The following is a 22,248-nucleotide window of genomic DNA, read 5'->3' as shown; positions in this document are numbered from 1 at the left end:
ACGATGGCTTCCCTGTTCTTCTCCACCCCCGTCGACATTGACGTCGTTCTCGAGGACCTCGATGAGCGCCAGACTGTCGATGTCAAGCTCGACAAGGGCCGCCGCGAGCGCGTCCCCCTGTACATGGACGGCGAGTCGGTCAAGGGTGCCGTAACAATTCGACCAAAGGATGGCAAGCGATTGGAGCACACAGGCATCAAGGTGCAATTCATCGGCACAATCGGTACGTTTGCATCTTCCTGGACACTTGGTATGGCTGTCCAGAGACTGACAGGAGCCGGCATCCAGAGATGTTCTACGACCGAGGCACCCACTACGAATTCCTATCGTTGGTCCAAGAATTGGCCGCCCCAGGCGAACTGCTACACCCGCAAACATTCCCTTTCAACTTCAAGAATGTAGAAAAACAATACGAATCATACAATGGAATCAACGTCAAGCTGCGCTACTTCGTGCGCGTGACGGTCTCCCGGCGCATGGCCGACGTCATCCGCGAGAAGGACCTGTGGGTGTACTCCTATCGCATGCCTCCAGAGACCAACAGCCCGATCAAGATGGACGTTGGAATCGAGGACTGCCTGCATATTGAGTTTGAGTACTCCAAATCCAAGTACCACCTCAAGGATGTGATTGTTGGTCGGATCTACTTCTTGCTCGTGCGCCTTAAGATTAAGCATATGGAGCTGTCTATCATTCGACGGGAGACTACAGGATCTCCACCAAACCAATATAATGAGAGCGAGACGCTCGTGCGCTTCGAGGTATGTTTTTTTGACTTGATGCAAGCTCCATGTTTCTTGCTGGGGCTTTGCTCGGAACCGATTTAAATGACGGGGGACTGGGCTGATGCAATTTTAGATAATGGACGGGTCTCCATCAAGAGGTCAGTGGCTGATGTCCTTGGTACTGTCCAAAGCACTGAATTGTGCCACTGGATAGCGGCTGTGTTGAGCCGGAATCAACCTCATTTCTCAACTGCTGACTTGTTGCAGGTGAAACAATTCCGATTCGTCTCTTCCTGGGTGGTTTCGACCTCACGCCCACATTCCGCGACGTCAACAAGAAGTACTCAACACGGTACTATCTCAGCCTGGTGCTCATTGATGAAGGTGTGTAGCCACTCTCCCTCCTTATTCCCAGCCCTGTTCTGCCCCGATGTCGTGGGAGAAAATCGGCCTTCTTTGGCGCATCATGAATGATACCAGCCATTGGAGCATGGAAAGCGAAACCGGTTGATATCAATCATACCAATACCCGTCGGCAAATGATACGAGCCGATCGGTTCGGGTTGAACCACCCCACGCCGTTTCGCAGTTCCCGACTTTGCCGTCTCGCCCACCCCCACACTAACCTGGTCTTGGCATCTCAACACCTCCACTGGAATTGATGAACCACACCGTTCCTGAAAATTTTGTGCGGAAAATTGACCACTAACGTGGTCTTGAACAGATGCTCGTCGTTACTTCAAGCAATCCGAGATCGCCCTCTTCCGCCAAGCTCCCGAGATTGCCGCCACCCCTCAGATCGCCCAACAGCAGCAAATCCAGCAGCAGGTCCTTCTGCAGCAACAGCAGGCAGTTCTGCCGCCAGGATCTGCGACGGCCGGCCCAGGGCGCGAAGTGCCTTCAGCCGCCAGCCGGGAGAATAATACACCCGCCCCTGTCTCGGCGCCGGCCGCATGATCTTCCTATCGAGGTTGGTGCTATTGCACATTGTATCTCTGGGGGCTGCGGCGTGAACGTCTAGAATCCTTTGCTTGCCCTCTCTCCTATACCCACATCGGTCCTCCGGCCACATTTCATTTACCCTCTTCCCCTCCATCTTTCTACTTGTCTACCTTCGTGTGCCTACTCATTGGCTCCTCTCACGGTCATGTCACGATACCATTCTGTAGTCTACCGTTTCCATCCTCCTCGCATTTCAATAAAACGAGGAGTTAGTCCCATTCAAAGTACTTCAATTCTTGGGTCCATTGCAAAATGCACTTCCCCTGTAACGCCAGTTTATGGAAAGGGGGTTAGATACATAGAAAAAGAATACATGACTAGAGTTCAAAGGTCCCCTTGCGAATCAACCTAATCGAACTGGCCGAGTTCCCGTAGCACTTTGCCGAGCGCCCGCAGAATCTGTCCGTCATCTCGTTCTTTGCCGGCGACCTGGACCGCCTTGACAATGAGCGGGAACATCCATTCGAGATGCTTACGATGATGACGCGCCGTTGAAGCGTCATCCGTGGACAATGCCGTGCTCATAGAGGGCGGGTCCGGTATGGCCGATGGCTCGCTCTGCAGCTGCACCATGTGCAGGAGAAGATGAAGCAGCGCTTTGCGTGCGGGCGTGGGCTGGGGCATCAGGCCGCGGAGGGGCTGATCTGCGATGTAGCCCTTGAGTGGAATTGCACAGCGGAGAAGGAGGTATGGAGAGATGGAGCAAGCCAGTAGTGTCTGGAAGCATGGTTTGGAGCCATCAGACTCCGGACTTTCCGCAAGTTCGAAGAGAGTGTCTATCAGAGCGTACGCCATGTTCGGGCGCAAAGTAGGCGGTGGGTCGAAGGTGCGGCCTGAGCGTATTCTATAAAAGTCTTGTAACGGGGCTTTCTCAATCAAGTTGGAAGGCAGGTCTAAGCGCTGGGGTGGGTAGATGAACGAGGAGTGGAAGAGCGCGAGGGCAAAGTTTCGGCGGACAGCATCCGGGATGGCAGAGGCGCCGAGGGAGGGAAGAATGAGTGTCTTCAGGCGGGTAAATGAGGCAATGTCGAAAGCCTCGTCGGCGACGATTCGAGCATTCGGTAGCTGCTGGGTTTGGAATCCGTGAGCGGAGACAATGCCATGGGTGATGTCAACCACGCAACTCCAGAATCTTGCTATGTCGGCTTCACTTGCCCTGTCGTACTGCTTTTCGACGTAGGGAACAGCAACGTGAAGGACACTCAATGATGCGGTAGAGGCCTGCTGCCACATGAATGGCTCGCGATCTTTGCCTTCCCATATGTACTTTTGTAGGATCAGTTTACCAAAGCGTTCGAGGGTCGAGGACAAAGCGTGATTTGAGAGGATATCCTGCTTGATACCGAAATCGGCAATGTACCAGCTGATCAGATCGATGGTGGCTTTTGAAAAGGCAACAAAGCCTGGTTTTCTCGAGTCATGACCAGGTCTCCATTTCGTCAAAGCCGAATCGGACAGATCAGACAGACACAACAGGATAGCAGCCTGAGACTCCTCTTTCTCCTTACAGAGGGTTTTGATGCACTCAATAACCATGGCTTGCAGGGCAGAAGGGCGGTCGACATCCGGAGAGTATGGCGGAGACACCGAGTTCCACACTAGCAGGCGCAGATGCTGAAGCACCTTCTCGATATTTGCCGGGCTCAGGTAATCGTTATATAAGCGATAGATCTGCTGGAAGCTTTGCATGTACGCTAGAGCAGCATCTTGATTGGGTCGATTGAGGTCAATAGCTGTCTCGTCATTTGCAGGATGACCGCTGGCCCAAAGGTTCCACGCGCATTCTCGAGCCTCCTTACTCAGGCCTTCGGGAGACTGTACTCGAGTTAAGACAGCCGAAAGGCTGGCAAATGTTGCCTCGCTGAACTCCAGAAGACGCATGCCCAACAATCCGTGGAGGAACTTGAGAAGTCTTGTCCAGGACTGATCGAAATTCTCGTCGCTCACGATAGTTTCAAAGAAATTCGTGATCAGGTTCAAGACCCCTTTGATCATCAACACAGTTGTCTCCACCCATGACTTGTAATCATCCTTAGCACTTTCCTCTTTCTTGGCTTCAAACAGGGTAGTACTGATATTTTCCACCATCGAGAATAGGACGCGGTTCAAACATAGTCGCCACGCCATTGGAGAAAGTTGCTGCCCGTAGGCATCGAAAATTCTCAGGAGGGTGTGAATCGCACTGTTTCGAATCTCGGATCTTGTGTCTGTAGTGATTCCAACGATACGGAGAAGCAGTAATAGCCACAGAGAGTTTCTGGACACGGAGGCATCCTGATCGCATGCCAGATTTCCGAGTTCCTCCTCAGTAACAGCAGTAACAACGTGGGTCTCGACTGCGAATTCTTCAATTTGCCCTCGCAGGAAATCGGAAACATTCCAGAAGAAAGAAGTGGTCGACAAGGAGATGTTGAAATCCTGGGTTTGGGATGCAAAGCTGGAGAACGAGTTCACCAGGGCCAGGAGACAGGGTGCTGGAAGCAAAGAGAGGAAATCAGAAGCAACAAGATGCAATGACTTGTAGGCAGCGCGGACCAGACGCGGGCCACCTGGTAAAGCAGACCTCCTGCGTTCAGTCGGCGTAGTCAGCTGGGTACTGGTTCCTGCTTTGGAAACGTCTCGGAATACACCAGAGATCAAGTCAAATATGACACTCCACCCGTCCACGAGGGTCTCCGCATATTGTTCCAGAATACCGTGGAGGATCTCCAGACTCTGTTCATGGATCTGAATCACAGTGATCGGAAGTGATTTGACGGTCACCTGATCCGACGAATAGAGAGTTGTGATTTGATTCTTAAGTGTCTGTAGGTTCCTTGTCTGGACCTTGTTTCGAGTCTGGTCATCATCTGCTTCTCTCGGTTTCATTGTCAGATAGATCAATGAATTGAGAATGCTGCTGGCCTGTAGGCGGAGATTAGGGCTGATTGCAGTGTTGGCAGACGTTGTGATGAGGCTTCCACTAAGGAGTTGCCACGCTGCAATGTTCTCGTCGTCAAGTGAAGATAGCCTGTCGAGGTTCGCCCGGCCTAACTCATTCCCTTTTTCGAGTACAAACTTTAGCTCCTCGTCCTGCATTCGCGATTTACCCACAGTATGCGAAACGCGACGAGCATTTTGATGCATGCGTCCGGATTTACGCGCAGACTGCGGGGAAGTCGGTGTCTCAGGCATTTCTTGGGCTGATTCTTGCTCGGTGAAGGCGGAAAGGTTCAGCAAGGCAAGCAATATTTCCCGAAAAGATGCACTAGGATAGTCGCTGGTGCTTTCAAACATCTTTGCAGAAGCTGTCTGCACTGCGATGACCTCCGCTCCAAGATTTGCTGTCGGAATATCATTGCCAGAAATGACTATTGCTTCCCCTGAGGCACTGGCTGATTTTAGCATCGTACTGGAAGATATGCCAATCACCAGCCCAGCGTATTGAAGTGTTTCGAGCAAAATGGACCAGGCTGACTGATCCAATGTTGGTCCCAGTGCAATTCCGAGATTTAGCAAAGCGCGCAGACACAAGAGATTCCTTGTGCTCAAGGAAACCGAAGAGGCCTCAGCGGCCGACGAACCAGTCGAGTCCCCCGGTAAGGAGCTTGATCGAGGCATATCCGAGCTCTTACGATTCCTTTGAGGGGTATTGTCGGACTGGGGACCACCTATAGACGGCGTAGTAGGGGTTTGTGTCTTAGCACCAATTGTGCCCGCCGGAATTGCAGCCTTCCCGAGTGTTGTGAGAAATGCATCTCGAGGCACAGAAAGTCTTAGGAGACCCGCTACATGGGCCAGTTTCTGAAACGCTCGAACGAGGTTATGGTAAAATTCGTCGTCCAGTGAAGCATGCAAGAAAGTGGAACAAGCTGCAAGAACAGCGGGCCAGCAGTCTTCAATGATACCAGCGCATGTCTTAATGGCCGAATACTGGATATGAGACTTCAACTCCAGAGGATTGATTGGGACCGCTGATTTCCTGAGCGGCGATACAGTATGGGCGCGCAAAGTGTCTGGTGATTGAAGATCTTGAGAGGAGCGGGCAGAATCAGCTGCTTGATCTGGAATCATGATTCTGTTCTTCTTCTTTGATTTCACGTCTGGGACAGTGAGTGGTAAGATGAACTTGGCGAGTCCCTCGGCAAAGCTGCTGATGCAGTTGAGAACGAGGCTGTAGATATAAGTGTCCGGGGGCAGCGGCGGGTCGGCTTTATCAAGGAGCTCGATGTAGGGCGTCCGCACCACACTCCACTGGCTGCTGATACCAGGCACCTTAGTTTCAGCAGGAGGACCAGTAGATCCAATGACACCAGCGACACCACCAGTCTCGAGAGCAATCTGATCTTCCGTTGCTGACCTTGTATGCTCTGCTCGGAGCGGTATTGTTGACTGGTTGCTCACTCCAATCAATGATGGCTTTTCAGAGGCTAGTCGGACAAGAGAAGCCATATGATCCCTAAGGACATTCTTCCTCTTTTCGTCACCATCATACAACGAGTAAATTAGTCGAACAACTCCAGGTTCGGCGTAAAGGCCTCGGAAGACCTCCATGCATAAGACACGTTTCCATGGTGCATTACCATCCGGCTCGAGCAAATGAGTCAATAAACCAAGTGCCATCTCACACTCCGCAGTCAAGAGAGACATATGACTTTTCAGGAGTACGAGTAGAATACGTGCAACGCGGACAGTCTGAGAGAACGAATGTCTTTCAGAGAAATATCGTACTGTGAGTGGCATCAGACGAACCCGCAAGACTTGCAATAGTTCCGGATGCCCCACAAAGAGACGGCCACTGTTGAGGATGATGCTTTCTATTAGCTCCAAAACAAATGTTGGGGCTAAAGTTCTCGTGCGTAGAAACTGCAACTGCTCTCCATCAATGAGACGACAGAGATCATCCAAGACCTATTTGAAAAGAGAGTCAGCATCACAAAAAACAACTAAACACATAGAATCTGACCTGCAAAGCGTCATATGCGAACTGGGCCACCTCCACAGGATGGCCATCAACCTTGACACTCGTGAAGGATTTAGCATCCTTTGGGAGCTCTTTTCATGCATAAATCAGTCTCTGCATGTAGTGTCTGAAGGCATTTATAACTTACTGTCTTCACTTGATACCCTTTCGAAAGTCGAGACAACCAGTTGCTGGAGGGTCGCAGCCGCAGTGCTGCTAACTGCAAGGGTCTTGCTGGCCTGCAAAGTTGCACATATCTCCAATGTATTTGCTAGGAGATCACCACTCAGATCATTCGAATAAAATTGAAGAAGTGAAGGCAAAGACTGCAGAATCTTCAACTGGATATCAAGGCCTAAAATCTGTGAGTAATCTCTTGTGCATTGATCAGCTCAGTGAGTGGCCACATACTTAAGCCAGTTGTCTCTTTTAGACCTGCTAAAACATCTTTCAAACGACTGGAAGGCAGTGCCCGAGATGCGATCAGTCGTTGCAGGCAAATCACGCCGATTCCCGCAAGTTTCGCGTGCCGCGTATGACAGGCGATGATGAACGGCTCAACAAATGCAGGTTTACGCACGAGGTCTGATTCGATTATCAGCCAACTTGCAACTCTGTCACGAATTTTACAGGCTTACCTGCGGAGATCTGGGCTTCAGATGTCGAGGGCAGAGCCTTTAGCTCATTCAGGGACTGCTCGGCTGCCTGGATCTTCTGGTCAATGTCTGGTCTGGGTAATGTCCGAGAAGAGATGAACTGACTGTTCGGAGGTCGGCATTCTTCCGTCGAGACTCTTGTATGAGGTTTGCGAGCTCGGTCTGCAAGAATTGAGAGGACATTTCTAATGTAAAGCGGCTACATTCAACGCATGGCCGATGCTATCGTCCAAGTGGCCGAAGGTCCGAGGGTCAACAATCGGTGATCTCTTGGCCACAAGTTTATGAGCTGGCCGGTTTCGTTGCAGGTTAGAGTCTGTGAAGCTTCTGGTCAAATTTTATCTAGATGCAACACCTGCAAGGGCCGTGTTCGTTCTCGAAGGCTCGCGAATTAGATGCGCAATCAACAACCCCCGGCGTGGCATCTCCAGTGCCAAGCCTCCCGATAAGACCCGTATCGCACGTGACTAGTGGTCATCGATTCAGTAGCGGCGGGCCGCAGGAAAGTGCCCCTCCCTCCAATCCTCACGAACCGCTCCTTCACCTTTGTGCTGTCGCTGGATCCGAATCGATCAACCGATATTAACTGTTTCCAAAATGTCTGCCACGATTCCGCGAAACTTCCGCCTCCTGGAGGAGCTCGAGAAAGGCGAGAAAGGCCTAGGCGCAGGTATGGAGCATCCTGGTCTCCAATAACACCGGATCAGCCACTAACAGATGACGCTCGTCAATTGCAGAGGCTTGCTCTTACGGACTCGCTGATGGAGAGGACATGATGATGAGCAACTGGAACGGAACCATCTTAGGGCCCCCCACGTTTGTCTACCTTCAACCAGCGCATCGAGTGTCGTGTGCCCTCGTACCTTGCTAACAACCCGGTACATTAGAGCGTCCACGAGAACCGGATATACAGTGTCAACATCCACTGTGGACCAGACTACCCCGACAACCCTCCTACCATTCAGTTCGTTTCGCGCGTCAACATCCCGTGCGTCGACCAGCAAACAGGCAAGGTACGAGTTGTATTATTGATATCCGAAAGAAGTCCAGGACACTAAATTGATAATATCTTAGGTCGATCCATCCAAACTCCCGTGTCTTGCTCAATGGAAGCGAAGCCATACCATGGAGACCGTCTTAATCGAGCTGCGGAGGTTAGATATCCATATAGCTTCCAGATACTAGCTTACGTTATGCTGACTGACCATCTAGATACATGGCCTTGCCCCAGCACAAGAAGATCGCCCAGCCCCCAGAGGGTTCGACTTTCTAAAACCCGCATTTCATTCATAGGGTCTCGAAGGAACGCGGAGTACCGTGGTCTTTTCAATGAGGTTCCTTTGCTTTATTTTCCTTTGTTCGTGATGATTCTTTTAGAGCGTGTATAGTTTATGCATGGCAGCATTGCGTGGGTTCTCTTAGCCCAATTAAATTCATTCATAACATTCGCAAAAATGTTGTTATCTGTACTCTTGACTAGATGGCGCTGGCTGCTGCTCTCGGTAATATGATCACAGCGTGCCATCTTCAAGCCTTTGATTCAACTCAATATTTTTAATTTCGTCCAATGCTGTAATTGAGATAGAGGCAAGTAGACAGAGATAGTTATCCAGCGTAAGATGATCCCGCCTGCGTCGGTTTGTACGATGTCAAATTCCAAGTCATTGTGATGAATCACATCTACATCTTTATTTTTCCTCACTCTCCACTAGTTACGCTACCTCTTCGGCCGTCTTTATACTTAGATTAATATCACGTGACACGCTTCCTCATTTGATCACTTGCGGAGGACTTCCGCAATTTGTCGAGTCTGCCTCCGAGATCACGGAATGCATAAGGTCCTAGTACCACGTGGGTCTGGTGTCCATCGCTTTGCTTGTGAGCTTGATTTTATCCATCCATTGTTGCCCAAGCTAATTTTGTGGTCCACCACAGGTCTGTCACTTTATAGGGCGCTCCTCCGACGATGTTCTCCCGCCGCTGCCGGTGATGCGCCCTGGCGCGACGAGACCAAGTTTCTCGTCAAGCAGAGATTTCGAAGATACACAAGGCTACAGAGCCCATCTCAGATTGCGAATGCTTTGAAAGCAGGATACGAGGTGCGCGTGGGCGAAGGCTTTCCTGGCATATCACCAATACTGAACTGCGAACAACTCGACTTAGGCTCTGGACTTGCTCGATCGCGCACATAAAGGAAACCAGCGGGCCTCCCTCAAGATTACTTCGATACTGTCTCAGGCAAAGTCTTTCAGGGAGCAATATGCCGCTCAGCAAAGAAGGATCGCGGAGCTGATGCCGCCGAAGCCGGTATCGCCGAGGCAGGCTCGAAAGGAAGTGACCATACGATTCGAGCAAGAGACCTCCCGCAAGCATCCGGAAGCTTTGTCTATTCTGAGTCGTCCACGGTTAACTCTTAGCGGGAAACGAAAGATCCCGGTCCTAGTCAATGCACGTGGTGTGCCGTTCTTGCGCATCAAGAAGCCTCAGCCAAGGAATCTGAGTGGCGTCATACGAAGCAAGCTCGAAAAGCGTTGGAACCGTATTGTGGCCCGAGACAGGCTAAAAGTGGAGCTTCTCTTTGCTAAGGACGAAGATGCTTGGGATCATCTCACCAGAGCCACAGAACAAGCAACGTGGTCGGAGGAGATCAAGCTTGCTCTGGACAACGTCTATGAGAAGATCCGAGGAACGGACAGGCAAAACCGGGAGCTAGCCGAAAGTATGTGGAGCATTGTGCTTGAAGAGAGAGAATTGGCCAAGAAAGAAGACGAGAAAAGACAGTTGGAGCGGTTGGCCATGCAAGACAAGGCTACTTGATCTTCCAATGGGGTTGATCACTGCAAGCCCAACATTCATCGGCCAGTTCTTGAATTCATCCGCGGCCTGGGCTTGGTGGTCGGCTCTTTATCGGGATGTACCCCGTTTTGTATAATAGATGATTCTCAATTATGATACCCCCAATTTTATCGATCGTTCAGACTTTGAACACCCCCTTCTATGGACGTATGAATAGCCAGAGAGTTAGATATTCTTCATGTCATCGTAGACTCGTTTTGTGCTATGTGCAAAAGCTTCCAGAGACACGTAGACCATGTGAAAAGGTACTTTCAAATACACCGGCCGTAATCACATCATGCAGTAACCTTGAGCTTATCCACTACAGGCATATCATCCTCTTCTTCTTCGTCATAATCGGCCTTGCCCGCCAGACCACGCTCCCACAGCTCTCGGCCTGTAAGCTTCTTCTCTTCCTTGGCAACTTTCTTCTTTTTGTCCTCGGCCTCCTTCTCCTCCCGCTGCCGCTGCTCATCCTCCTCTGTCTCTTTCTTGAAATCTGCAAGCCATTTCTGGAACGTCTCTCGATTGACTGGTGTGCCGCGGAATTTCCGGTTCTCTTCCTCCTCTGCCTTTTGAGCCACGAGCGCCTTCTTCTCCTCAACAGCCTGTACTCGATCCACCATCAACTGCTCTGCGGCTTCCTTCAGCGCACTAACAAGCGAGAAAACCATTGCCATTCCCATATTCTCTTCGATTGCATTGTTCAAGGCGCTTGTTAGGACCTCTTCATCTTGTGGGAGCTCAATAAGAGGGTGCTTTGGTGCATTAGGAACTGGCGTAATATTGAGTTCGGGGGCGATGTCGGGATAGTCTTCGGGGTATGAAACTTCAAGATAGATCACTGGCTGCTCTGGCTCGGGGCCATTCTCGGGGGGGTCGAGCGTTATCGAGATCTTGTACGAAGTTTCGGAAATGTCTTGGAACGAGCAAATTTAGCAACTTTGCATTCTCTTGGTCATGCACACTGTTGCAAGGCAATGAGGTAGGGCTCTACCTGTAATCTCATCTGGAAAAATTGAGTCAAGGACCTCGCGCTCCTCAATTTGGTCCTCGCGGCCCATTGCGTCTGATCCGCCCGCGGATTGGAGGGGTAATAAATATGCAGGCCGGCTGACAGGGGAGGAGAGATTCCACGTCAAATCGTCAAGAAGAGTATTTGTAAGGAAAAGACGGGTTTGAGCATTCAAGGCTCTTGGAGGCGTGTTCGTAAAAAGAAGATTAGCTCTTTCAGTCAAATCATCGCATTGCGTTTGCTCGACCGTGGTAAATGCTAATCTTGCGGTCCCGCATGCAAACCTGTCAAACAGCTCTAATTTTTGGGCGGAAGCTTCACTTTTTTACTCTGAATCTCCGACACTGAACACTACTATTCTTCCTCGTTTTTCATAAGACACATTCCTTGCTCTGTTTATTTGTTTCACAATAGACCTGCCATGGGAAAGCCCAGACCACAAAAGAAAAAGTCATCCAAGTCCCGCACAAAGTCCATCCTCGGCCCTGGTGGCTCGATCTCGAAACCCAAGATGTCCCAAGACCCCTCGACATTACTCGACCAGGCCACAATCCTCCTCCAGACGGGTCGAGTTGACGAGGCCCTACCAACCGCACAGCAGGCGCTAGACCTCGCTACCGAAAATGCGTCAGTACAACTTCAGGCGGTGAATCTTCTCGGTGAAATCAACGTTGAGCTTGGGGAGATCGAGACCGCTCGTGAATACTTCCTTCGTGCCATCGAGCAGGATCCCAATGGATCAATACCGGAATCGGAGGGTGGCGGCGCTGAGAAATTCATGTGGCTCGCCCAATTGAGCGAACAGGGTGGTGCGGACAGTGTCCAGTGGTTCGAAAAGGGTGTCTCGTCTCTCAGGCAGACTCTCCAGTCCTTGGAAGGAAAGACTGGCACTGAGGAGGTCGCTCTTGCAGAGGAAAAGAAGATCAAGTTGTCTAATGCGCTCTGCGCCGTCGCAGAGATCTATATGACTGACCTTTCGTAAGTTTCATGGTCTGCTGCAATCACGAAGGTTCCATGACTGACAGTCTGAATCACAGTTGGGAAGAAGACGCCGAGGCTCGGTGTGAGGCTCTTATCACAGAGGCTCTTACATTCACCCCCGACGCGCCAGAAGTCCTCCAGACCTTCGCTTCCATTCGGATATCACAGCTGAGGACCGAGGAAGCTCAGGAAGCCCTCAAACGAAGCATTAGCCTGTGGAAGGACCTGGCCCCCGAAGACCCTAAGGTGCCTGATTTTGCGGTACGCATTAGTCTTGCACGCCTTCTCATGGAAGTGACGCTGGAGTTCGAGGCTCTGGAAGTTCTTGAGCGTCTGATCCTCGAAGATGACCAAAGCGTGGAGGCGTGGTATCTTGGCGGCTGGTGTCTCTATCTGCTGGCGGAGAAGCAACAAGCGCCAAAAGATATCGCTGAAGATGAGGCCGCTGAATCGCCGCGACACGCGTCTTTGATTGCTAGTCGGGAGTGGCTAAAGCAAAGCTTGAAGCTTTACGATCTACTGGAGTATGAGGACGAGCCCCTCAAAGCTCACGCCCAAGAGCTCATCCAAGGGATGCTTGCCGAGATTGGAGAAGATGTGGATAGTGAGGCTGAGGGCGAGGGCGAGGGCGAGGGTGAGGAGTGGGATGAGGAAATTGAGGCGGACTCTGATGACGAAGATCACGAAATGGCCGATTCATAGATACAACAGCCAGTGATGATGTTTTACGCTTGTACAGTTCTCTTTATTTTTCTTGTTTTCTTTGTTGATACCACAAATAAAAAAGTTTGTCCCTCCCATAGATCTTCCCTTTCTTCCACCAACCATTCCTTCTTACTCCTCGCCACTGAACCACCTCGGCTCCGGATTAACCCTCTCCGGGCCTGCTGATACCGAATTTTTGTCGGCATTTACTGCGCGAAGAGTCGTCGAGGCTGTCAAAACTCCTGCAGGATGGACTTGGTACCAGCGCCGAGCGTGAAGACCCCGGTGAAGTCTCCTGTGGTCGAAGTGGAAGCTGTAGAGGCCGTGGACGTCGTGGAGCAGGTCGAAGCGGAGACGGTCGCGCTGGAAGAGGCGTCGTCCGAGTTTGAAACAGACAGCGATGATTCAGAGGACTGGGACACTCTGTCTCATGGCGGGGATACAATCCAGTTTTTGCGCGATGAACAGCTACGTGATGGACTTGGTATGGCTCTGCCTTTGATCTTACATCACCCCTTTACCCCAGCTTTCCCCGCGATCGATCACCCTGCCACAACATGCTTGGCTAACATGATGGCGCACTGTAGTTCCCGGTGCCTGTACCCTGGAAGAGGCCGTCGCCTTTCGGCAACGCCTTCATGATATTGGCAAAGCGGCCTTTGTGGAAGAGACTATCGCGCGGGAGACCGTGACGGCGAAGAAACTCTGTACGGCATTTGGAATCATGCCACCGTCATTCCTTGAGGGCGCGCCGGACGAGTCCTACCATCCGCTGTTGGCTGTCGCATTGTCTCGAGAATTCGCTCGGCGACCAAAGCTTCCTCAATACAACTCTGTTGAAGACGCTGTGCGGCTCTTGCAGGAGTCCAAGAATATCGTTGTCCTGACGGGCGCAGGTGTAGGTCTTCTAAGTTTACACATATCCCACGCCAAAACTAAAAGAGCACTTATATGCAGATTTCAACGAGTCTCGGCATTCCTGACTTCCGTTCTAAAGATACCGGTCTCTATTCGAAATTGGAACATCTTGGTTTAAGCGACCCTCAGGAGGTCTTTGACATCCATGTCTTCCGAGATGACCCTAGCGTCTTTTTCTCTATTGCCAAAGACATCCTCCCGACGGAGAAGAAATTCTCACCGACTCATGGATTCATCAAGCTTCTGCAGGACAAAGGGAAGTTGTTGACCAACTACACCCAGAACATTGACAATATTGAGGCCAACGCTGGGGTCCTACCGGAGAAGATTGTACAGTGTCATGGATCTTTCGCCACTGCGACTTGTGTCAAGTGCAAGTTCAAGGTTCTTGGTGACGCGATCTTCAGTGATATCAGACACGGCAAAATCCCTGAATGCACTGCTTGCCACGAGGCAATCGCTCAAGAAGCACTGAAACCACAAGGGCTTAAGCGGAAACGCAGCTCCAATGGACATCAAAAGGACCGTAAGGAGTTTGAAGACAGTTCGGATGAAGATGACTATGATATTCCAACTCCTGGCGTGATGAAGGTATGCGGCGATTTTCTATGACTGTAATTGTTGGTAGACCCATGCTAACTTCCGTACGCAAAGCCCGACATCACTTTCTTTGGCGAGGATCTCCCCGACGAGTTTGGCCAACGCCTGGTTCATCATGACCGAGAACTAGTGGATCTAGTTATCGTCATAGGGACTTCGCTCAAGGTAGCCCCTGTTGCAGAAGTGCCGGGCATTCTACCTCGTAACGTGCCACAGATCTATATCTCACGTACAGTATGTCAGCTCCCTCATCTCCTCTTTCCTGGCTGATGCTGATTCTTTTGGTAGCCTGTGTCCCATACAGGATTTGATATTGATCTCTTGGGCGATTGCGACGTGGTAGTTTCAGAGCTCTGCCGCAGGGCCGGCTGGGACCTGCTGCACCACATGATACCCGCGGATGAGAAGGTAGAGGTTACTCCCCTTGAGGGACACGAGTCACGACATGTGTTTACGGTTGTTGGCGCATAGCGGCGGAGTTTTGGAAATGGTTCTATGTAAGGGACGGCGTCTCTTGGGATTCATCCTTACTTGGGAATGAGATGGATTTTAGCACTTGCTTTTGTTTCTTGGCCCGAGTCATCGCGATAGAGTTTTATTTGATAATCAGTCAATACCATTGGATTTCCGCACAGACATGATTATATCCCTTTCCTACCTATTAAGTTACTATTGCCTGGGTCCGTACATTGTATCGCCCTTCCATTAACGTCAGGTGGATGGACCTCACAACCTACCTATTCCACAGCTTGGCTGTCCCTTTCCGTTTTAATGCTTAGCCCCTCGCCGCTTTTGCTCGTGCCTGAACTCTTCTTGATAGAGGTTAGGGCTCCAGATAGTCTAGATCAAGCCAGCTAGCCTAGCTTCAAACTAAATTAATGTTATTCATTATGGTCTACCCTAGACATGAACATGGATCATAAATTTATTATTTCATAGCATAGTATAACAAAGGCCAATTTAAGGCCGAACGAACAATTACATCACAGGCGCGTCGCGTCAACACCAGGAACCAGTCGGGCCAATCTTCAGCTGGAAGAGAACGAAGAGCCCACTTCGTCTGGTCTATGGCGCGACGGAAGACACACGAAGCCCCACAAAGCACCTATCCCAAGGTAGCCTACTAAGTACCCCGGCTAGTGAAAGTACACAAAATCTAGGGCGGTAGCACCTTAGGAATAGGGGCGATACGCGAGCTGCTATTAAGAGAATCCTTGCCTACATCGAGCTTAGCTACAAGTTACTCCGTAAATAGAGCAGAGAACGTGGCTCGGAACGGAAGTCTGTCCTGCGGAATTGACCACAGTATGGTCCGCAGGCAGACGTCGATATATCTCTGCGGCGGGGGACTTCCAAGATCTACCGCAACACGTGATTATGTTTACGCTGAAACGTTATAGAAATCATTCGTCATTTGAAACAGTCCGAGGATTCGTCCATAGTTCGCTACGGGTATGATATGGCCATCTATATGGCATGTTAGTTGGTGGGCTGCTGTCGTGACTTAAAGTTGGCGACCCAAAAACTGGCGAGGAAAAAACTTCAACTCCCGTCCACTACTCGTTAACACCACCCCCCACCACTCACAATCGACCAATTAATACATGCATTCCACGAACCAACGCCTAACGATTAATCGATATTTTGATACTCAAAAAGACGAAGAGAGAGGAAGAAACGCTCAATATTAGACTTGTCACCATGGAGTATCTGGTGCGACTCGCCCAGTGCCATGAGACATTTCGGCAACCAGAGCTTCAGGCCGTGGCTACACTGCTTGGCATTGAAATGAAGATAATTGCCTACAACGAATTTGTATGTGAAATTCAAATAAACCATTCGGGATTTTATTAAGAATTCAACCTGGATTTCATTCATTGAACATTCTTCGCTCCCCTCCACCTCCATCGCGCTTGCATGCCTCGATCCGCACTAACAGAAGCCCAACAGACACCATTCTGCGTGGTAAAACTGAAAGACGAAGCCGCGGCGCGTGCGCTGATATCGCGCAGTATCCTGGCAAAAGATATTCTTGAACTCTGGGGCCAGGGTACAACCTATGAAGCATTACATGCCGACGTCCATCGGAGAACGCAACACCGATGGGCAGACTACCACCGTGTCAAATACGCACTTGCTGTCGATTGCTTTGCGGGCAAGCGGAGTACAGCGAAGAAAACCGAGATCTTCGAGTCATTCGACTACTTGAATCTAAAAGGCGAGGTGCGGCTGAAGAACCCCGATGAGCAATTTTGCGTCGTCGAAGACTACGTGACAGACATCGAGGAAAATGCCATCGGCACAAAGAGGTCGTCCGAGCCACGGATGATTTACTTGGGACGCTGGCTTGCGAAAAGTCCTCGCGACATTATCCTGTCTCACAATCTCAAAAAACGCAAGTACATCAGTACCACGTCCATGGATGCAGAGTTATCCTTGGTCACGGCCAATATGGCTCTTGCAGCTCCTGGGAAGGTCTTCTTCGATCCTTTTGTTGGGGCTGGAAGCTTTCTGGTGGCAGCCTCGCACTTTGGCGCTCTGACTATGGGCTCTGATATTGATCCTCGAGCCTTTCGTGGCAAGGATCACGAGCGTAAAAATGGAATGGCAATGCTGCAGAATTTTAAGCAGTACAACATTGTGAGCCAGTTCCTGGATGCATTCACGTCGGATATTACCAATACGCCTTTGAGAGATACCGCGTTGCTGGATGGTATCATCTGTGATCCTCCCTACGGCGTCCGTGAAGGTTTGCGGGTTCTGGGAACTCGCGATGGAAAAGTTATTCCCCCAGTCATCATTGACGGCGTTCCTGCTCACTAGTATGTCTTAAATCTTTGTTCGAATCTCTAGATTGACCAGTATCTGACCTTATTACAGCCGAAAGGGTTACATCCCGCCGAAAAGACCATACGGGTTTGAAACGCTACAAAGGGATATCCTTGAATTTGCAGTTCGAAGGCTCGTTCCTAATGGACGACTAGCCATGTGGATGCCGACAGCTAGCGACGAGGCTGTTGAATTCCCAGTGCCTATGCATCCAAATCTGGAAGTCATCAGCGTTTGCGTTCAACCTTTCACCAATTGTAAGTCCAGCGCCGCCCCGGGGTAGTTTAAACAGCTGAAAGCTGACTGTGATATCTCAGGGTCTCGCCGGTTGATGATCTACCGTCGTCTACCAGAAGGAGAGATTTCCGATGTCACACAAGGAAGAAGCAAGACAGACGGTGAGGGTGTATCGGCTGATGACCTCAATGCGTTCCGAGTAAAAGTACGTATATTACTGTAGAATTATTGTTACCCTGCATGTCTAATCATTCATTGCAGTACAATAAGCGCAACGCTTCCAGAGGAGATGAGGAGGAACATGCATCTCAATGAAGATGATACTGCTTTGAGCAAGAGCCGGCTACTAATGCACTGATAGAATTTCAGTTATCTGCGCTGCTAAAGAAATGGAAGAGCGTGTCGCATAGAGAAACCTCTGCTCCGGAGACGAAGCGGAAGAGGAAGAAATGCAGAGTTTAGTCTAGCCCCATCGTCACAATTTGCCCTTCTCCGATGTGTGACTGAGAACCACGCCCTCTTCTTTTTGTATACGCTTGATCTCAAGGTCCAACTCAACCCTCATAGCACGAGCTAGTGCAGCGCCCTCCTCATCGTCAAGCTCATGTCGCTGACCACGACCGAACATAGCAAAGCTCGGCTTGTGAGCGAAATCTGATGGTCGAGGGATGATGTGGAAGTGGACATGAGGTACTTGTTGTGCCGCTCGAGCGCCTAAATCTCTCAGTTAGTAGGAGTATTGAATGCATTCGGCTTGCCCTGGTCCTGTTTGACCATGGCGTATTTTGAACGTCGTATGAATAGTTCATATGGTAGCAGCCGCGAAGCGCCCGGGGACACCAGTCATGTCTTAAAGTATGCTTTGTAGGTGACCAGGATATAAGAATCACTAACCATTATTCTGGACAACATTCCAATGTCTATCCGGGTCATCCCCGAAAACAGTCTTCGTGACGACCCTTGAAATAATCGGAAGCCATTTCCCCATCTGTCAAAGAATCAGCATCATTGGCCGTCTAATATACAAAGCCCCACATCCAGTGTATAGGGAGTAAATGAGATCGTTTGCAGATAGACAGATAAGTCGAGGATGGGTGAACATACCTCCTGCCCCGCTGCAACCCCCATATCACCCAGCTTCTCGTAATGCTTTCGTGGAGCAACAAGGACATGTCCATTTGTGAGAGGCATAATATCTAAGAAAGCAAGTACATGCTCCGTCGACAGAATCGGATGAGCTGTGCCCTCGGATGCTGATTCGGATAGGCTTGAGCCAGAGTCCAGATCACTGAAAGGGGCTGGCGGGTTCGATGCTGCAATGTTGCAGAAAGGACATGTCGATACTTCAGCTGCCATGATAGAATGTAGAAGGTGGTGATTCAGTTGGCTTGAGGATGAACCGAAGATATGGCAGCTGGACTTGCAAGTACAATGCGGTAGTTGGGTGTATGTGACTGGCAGACTGAGATATTCCCCGCAATCTTCTGGAACCAACTGAGGCGGATACCGCCCAGAGATATCTAGCCCAAGGCACAGGAATGGCTGACTGGTAATTTACGGAACTTGGTACGAATCGCAAATATAGTCGGCAGTCTATGGTGAAAGGAAGCTCGAGTCCAAAGCACTATACGCTGGTGAGTGGTGCCGTCGATCGGACGTCGTCAGTCCGACCTCGGCTAGTTTTAGATGGGGCGTAGGGACTACCTAAAACAGACGATCACAATTTCAAAAATCAGACAAAGGTTCATTCAAACTGAAGACCTATTTTGCGCATCCGATCCAGAAGAGAAGACGCCTATGTACACCTCCCCAATTAAAACCAGACGCGACAATGGAAACAGAAGATCGGAATTGCATCCAAGAACCACGCCAAGCACCCAGCGCAGAACCAAACTAATCTAAAACAGACCCCAGCCAGAACAACCTTGACGCTGATTACCACTTCCAAACCAATCCATCTAGCATCCGGGGAAGAGTCCTTCATCTTCACCAACCTGAACCGTCCAGACGACAAGAGATAAGAATTCCATAAATATCCAACCTCTTTTTGTTTCCTTCAAAAGATAGCCACTGAAGAGGACCACCTGTTGTGGTCCGGTCCACAGTGGAGAAAAAAGGGGACCCAAGAAACGAAGACAAAATTCATGGGCGCAGAAAAGGTGATATTCTGATCTTGAAAAAGAGCAGGAAAGAAAAGAAAAATGATAAGATAAAAGTCCGACGCCAGCCACACGAACACGAATAAGGAAGAATGGCAAGGTATCAGTGCAGGCGAGAGAAGAGGCACCCCATGCAATCAAGAAGCAGAAAGAAAGAAACCACACAAGCCGGAATCGAAACAGTAGTACCACAGGGCTGAGCGCCGAACACCACCCGTCACAAAAGACAAATGCCGAAGCGCACAAATCAATCAAGTCATTCGTTAAGAATATGCAAAGAGGTAGTCGATACCAGCACAATGAAATGCCAAAATATGGAGGAATTGAAGTCCCCTGGTCGCAGTGTCTCGAGGGCCTTGGGATCGTCATGAAGGACAACGACAGTACCGACACAGGGCTAGCATAACATCGTAAATGGCATCATTACTGTTCGCTGTCCTTGATGAAAGTGTACGGCTCCGCGGTGGAGCTCTCGATGTACATGTGGTGATACTTCTTGGCCCACTGACGGGTCAGGATGGAGGCTATTCACTGGAGTTAGCACAAATACAACGGAAGAGTGTGGGAACGGAGGAGACAGAAACATACCCTTCAAGAACTTCTTGCTGGCATACTTCTTGAAGAAAGCCTCATGGGAGACAGGCCGGTGGAGGTAGTCAATCATCAGGCGGAAGACTGGATCGATCTCCTTCTCGGTGTATCCGGCGTAATGGGCCAAAGTGGCATCCCAAGGTCCACGCTCCAAAATGAGACGTGCCAGGTACATGGCCGCGGCAGCAATGTGGCTCTGGGGGTAGCTCATGAAACGGTGGTCGAGCAGGCTGATCTCCATGAGATACTTGCCCAGGGTACGGGTCTGAATGTCGTAGTTATCCGCCTTGGAGATGCGACGCAGGAAGTTCATAGGGTTGGGGAAGCTCATGTTGTACTCGAGGGTCGCGAGGACGTGTCGCTCGGCATCAAGAATCTCCTTGTCGGAGAAAGTCTCATCGGCGACGTGGCTGAAGTTGGCAACGTGAGGGGACAGAACCTCCTCATACTTGGAGGCAATGAACATCGCAGTGACACCGACAAGCTGAAGACGATCCAGGGCGACGACCTCGGCCGACAGGAAACGATCAATAATGTTGACAGCGAGGAACAGAGTCTCGGGAAGCAAGCGGAAGCGGGTGTGAACCTCGATCAACCAGTCGACAAGGATGCCGCGCATCTTCCACTCCAGATCGGGTTGGTGCTCGATGTAGTCGGGGTTGGGCAGGGTAATCATCTCAAGGTCGCGCAAATAGTCGAAGATCTCCACCACATATTCCGCAGCCATCAATGGGTCATCGAGGTCCTCAGTATCCAGGTCGACAACATCGGGTCCCAAGCCAACATCCTGCCCAACCACTTCAACAAGCTTCTCCTTGATCCCCTTCTCAACCTTCTCCTTGATCCCCTTCTCAACCTCGATCTTCTCCTTCTTGCGGGGAGGCTCCTGCTGCTCGCCGTTCTCGGCCTTGGGGGGACGCTTGTTGGCAGGCTTCTTTGGGTTGGGATCGCGAGGCTGGAGAGCAGTAGTGCGTGATGAGTTGGTGCGGCTGAGCTTCTGAACGCCGCCAGTTTGGGTGGTTGCCTTGGAGGTCAGACCGGCCTTGCCACCAACAGCTTTCTTTGCACCCTTGATTTCCGCAGCATCGGCCTTGTTGACATTGCTGACATCTCCGAGAGCGGCACGGGGACGCTGAGCACCGCTGGTAGTCGTAGTACGCTTGGTCTGCAGAGGCTTCTTGACAGCATCGGCAGGACCGTCAGTGTTGAGGGCGGCCTTGGCCCGCGTCATACGCGTAGAAGGCCCGTTCTCGTCGTTCTCATTCATGGTGCCTCGAGAGCGGAGGCTACGGGCCTATGAGAGTGTTAATGTTTTGACCACAAGCAAAGCTTTCGACGCGTCGAGATGTTCAATGCAGCCTCAAGACAGGTCCTGCAGTGCAATTGACTCGAACAGTCAGGGCTTGGAATTGCTTACCACAGGCATCGTGGTAGTCTCAAGAGAGAGGAGGGAAGTAGAACGCGATGAGAGAAAAGGAAGGGGCGAGCCAGACAGTCTAGTCCAAGCCGGGCCACTCAGGTCAGCATTCCGTTCGACATTACCTCGGTGGGAACCTCCAAATACCAGAGTATCAAGGTCGAAGTGCACGTACCACGCGTGAAAATGTAGTTACCCTGAGGAAGCTACAGTCGCCAGAAGGCAATGGTAGCTGCTCAGAGGATTCGGGATGGGATGAGTCGCGAGTCACGACTCATGCAAGTCGCTGTTGATATTCAGAGGACTCGCGAAGTCTCTGCGAGCCGGAGTCGGAAAACGCGCAGGAAGAGATGATTAAAGGGTGCAGAGGTATTTGAAATGACACTGGGGGCCCTTTAAGAAGGATATGACCCAAGGATGGAGGAAGGTGGAGGGGAGGAAGGGTATCTCGAAATGGAACGATGATGATGAGGGAAAAGGAAGAAGTCGAGAGAGGGCCAAGCGATGTTTGGCCCTACTGTGCTAGCGTGGAAAACCGGTCAAACTTGAATGACGCCCCACACACAGCGAGTCGCGACGGGGTCTCTTCCCACTTCTCTGTTTTATTCTGCCTGGTAATAAGACGAGATAGAGATG

The 22,248-nt window shown here is 50.6% G+C and overlaps 10 protein-coding genes across 10 annotated transcripts; 6 read left to right on the top strand and 4 right to left on the bottom strand.

Annotated features, from left to right (window-relative positions):
• Positions 1-3: 3 nt before the first annotated feature.
• On the top strand, positions 4-1,682 carry N7458_005303 (vacuolar protein sorting-associated protein 26; the record flags this gene model as incomplete). Its single annotated transcript, XM_056908685.1, has 5 exons — positions 4-223; positions 289-761; positions 859-883; positions 993-1,109; positions 1,450-1,682. The coding sequence occupies 5 exons, from the start codon at positions 4-6 to the stop codon at positions 1,680-1,682; spliced, it is 1,068 nt and encodes a 355-aa protein (XP_056767303.1).
• Positions 1,683-2,075: 393 nt separating this feature from the next.
• Positions 2,076-7,508, bottom strand: N7458_005302 (uncharacterized protein; the record flags this gene model as incomplete). Its single annotated transcript, XM_056908684.1, has 6 exons — positions 2,076-6,617; positions 6,673-6,761; positions 6,818-7,024; positions 7,081-7,254; positions 7,308-7,374; positions 7,431-7,508. 6 exons carry the CDS (start codon positions 7,506-7,508, stop codon positions 2,076-2,078), a joined length of 5,157 nt encoding a protein of 1,718 aa, XP_056767302.1.
• Positions 7,509-7,922: 414 nt separating this feature from the next.
• N7458_005301 (E2 ubiquitin-conjugating protein MMS2) lies at positions 7,923-8,598 on the top strand (the record flags this gene model as incomplete). Its single annotated transcript, XM_056908683.1, has 5 exons — positions 7,923-7,995; positions 8,063-8,174; positions 8,215-8,338; positions 8,400-8,479; positions 8,538-8,598. The coding sequence occupies 5 exons, from the start codon at positions 7,923-7,925 to the stop codon at positions 8,596-8,598; spliced, it is 450 nt and encodes a 149-aa protein (XP_056767301.1).
• Positions 8,599-9,154: 556 nt separating this feature from the next.
• N7458_005300 (LYR motif-containing protein) lies at positions 9,155-10,142 on the top strand (the record flags this gene model as incomplete). Its single annotated transcript, XM_056908682.1, has 3 exons — positions 9,155-9,203; positions 9,261-9,424; positions 9,489-10,142. The coding sequence occupies 3 exons, from the start codon at positions 9,155-9,157 to the stop codon at positions 10,140-10,142; spliced, it is 867 nt and encodes a 288-aa protein (XP_056767300.1).
• Positions 10,143-10,456: 314 nt separating this feature from the next.
• Positions 10,457-11,224, bottom strand: N7458_005299 (RWD domain-containing protein; the record flags this gene model as incomplete). The annotated part of the gene is made up of 2 exons (XM_056908681.1): positions 10,457-11,079; positions 11,158-11,224. 2 exons carry the CDS (start codon positions 11,222-11,224, stop codon positions 10,457-10,459), a joined length of 690 nt encoding a protein of 229 aa, XP_056767299.1.
• A 372-nt stretch (positions 11,225-11,596) lies between these two features.
• N7458_005298 (ACL4 family protein) lies at positions 11,597-12,858 on the top strand (the record flags this gene model as incomplete). The annotated part of the gene is made up of 2 exons (XM_056908680.1): positions 11,597-12,153; positions 12,213-12,858. The coding sequence occupies 2 exons, from the start codon at positions 11,597-11,599 to the stop codon at positions 12,856-12,858; spliced, it is 1,203 nt and encodes a 400-aa protein (XP_056767298.1).
• Positions 12,859-13,110: 252 nt separating this feature from the next.
• Positions 13,111-14,850, top strand: N7458_005297 (putative histone deacetylase SIR2; the record flags this gene model as incomplete). Its single annotated transcript, XM_056908679.1, has 5 exons — positions 13,111-13,345; positions 13,449-13,759; positions 13,819-14,370; positions 14,434-14,613; positions 14,668-14,850. The coding sequence occupies 5 exons, from the start codon at positions 13,111-13,113 to the stop codon at positions 14,848-14,850; spliced, it is 1,461 nt and encodes a 486-aa protein (XP_056767297.1).
• A 1,230-nt stretch (positions 14,851-16,080) lies between these two features.
• On the top strand, positions 16,081-17,760 carry N7458_005296 (tRNA (guanine-N2-)-methyltransferase; the record flags this gene model as incomplete). Its single annotated transcript, XM_056908678.1, has 5 exons — positions 16,081-16,194; positions 16,330-17,201; positions 17,260-17,465; positions 17,526-17,650; positions 17,707-17,760. 5 exons carry the CDS (start codon positions 16,081-16,083, stop codon positions 17,758-17,760), a joined length of 1,371 nt encoding a protein of 456 aa, XP_056767296.1.
• A 160-nt stretch (positions 17,761-17,920) lies between these two features.
• Positions 17,921-18,801, bottom strand: N7458_005295 (HIT family protein; the record flags this gene model as incomplete). The annotated part of the gene is made up of 3 exons (XM_056908677.1): positions 17,921-18,159; positions 18,340-18,433; positions 18,550-18,801. The coding sequence occupies 3 exons, from the start codon at positions 18,799-18,801 to the stop codon at positions 17,921-17,923; spliced, it is 585 nt and encodes a 194-aa protein (XP_056767295.1).
• A 1,226-nt stretch (positions 18,802-20,027) lies between these two features.
• Positions 20,028-21,621, bottom strand: N7458_005294 (B-type cyclin nimE; the record flags this gene model as incomplete). Its single annotated transcript, XM_056908676.1, has 3 exons — positions 20,028-20,128; positions 20,193-21,489; positions 21,613-21,621. 3 exons carry the CDS (start codon positions 21,619-21,621, stop codon positions 20,028-20,030), a joined length of 1,407 nt encoding a protein of 468 aa, XP_056767294.1.
• Positions 21,622-22,248: the final 627 nt, after the last annotated feature.

This window comes from Penicillium daleae, assembly GCF_028827525.1.
Source record: "Penicillium daleae strain IBT 16125 chromosome Unknown utg000005l_segment0_segment0, whole genome shotgun sequence".
Classification (NCBI taxonomy): domain Eukaryota; kingdom Fungi; phylum Ascomycota; class Eurotiomycetes; order Eurotiales; family Aspergillaceae; genus Penicillium; species Penicillium daleae.
The sequence above is the reverse complement of the archived record's forward strand: the minus strand, read 5'-3'. Positions and strand labels throughout refer to the sequence as shown.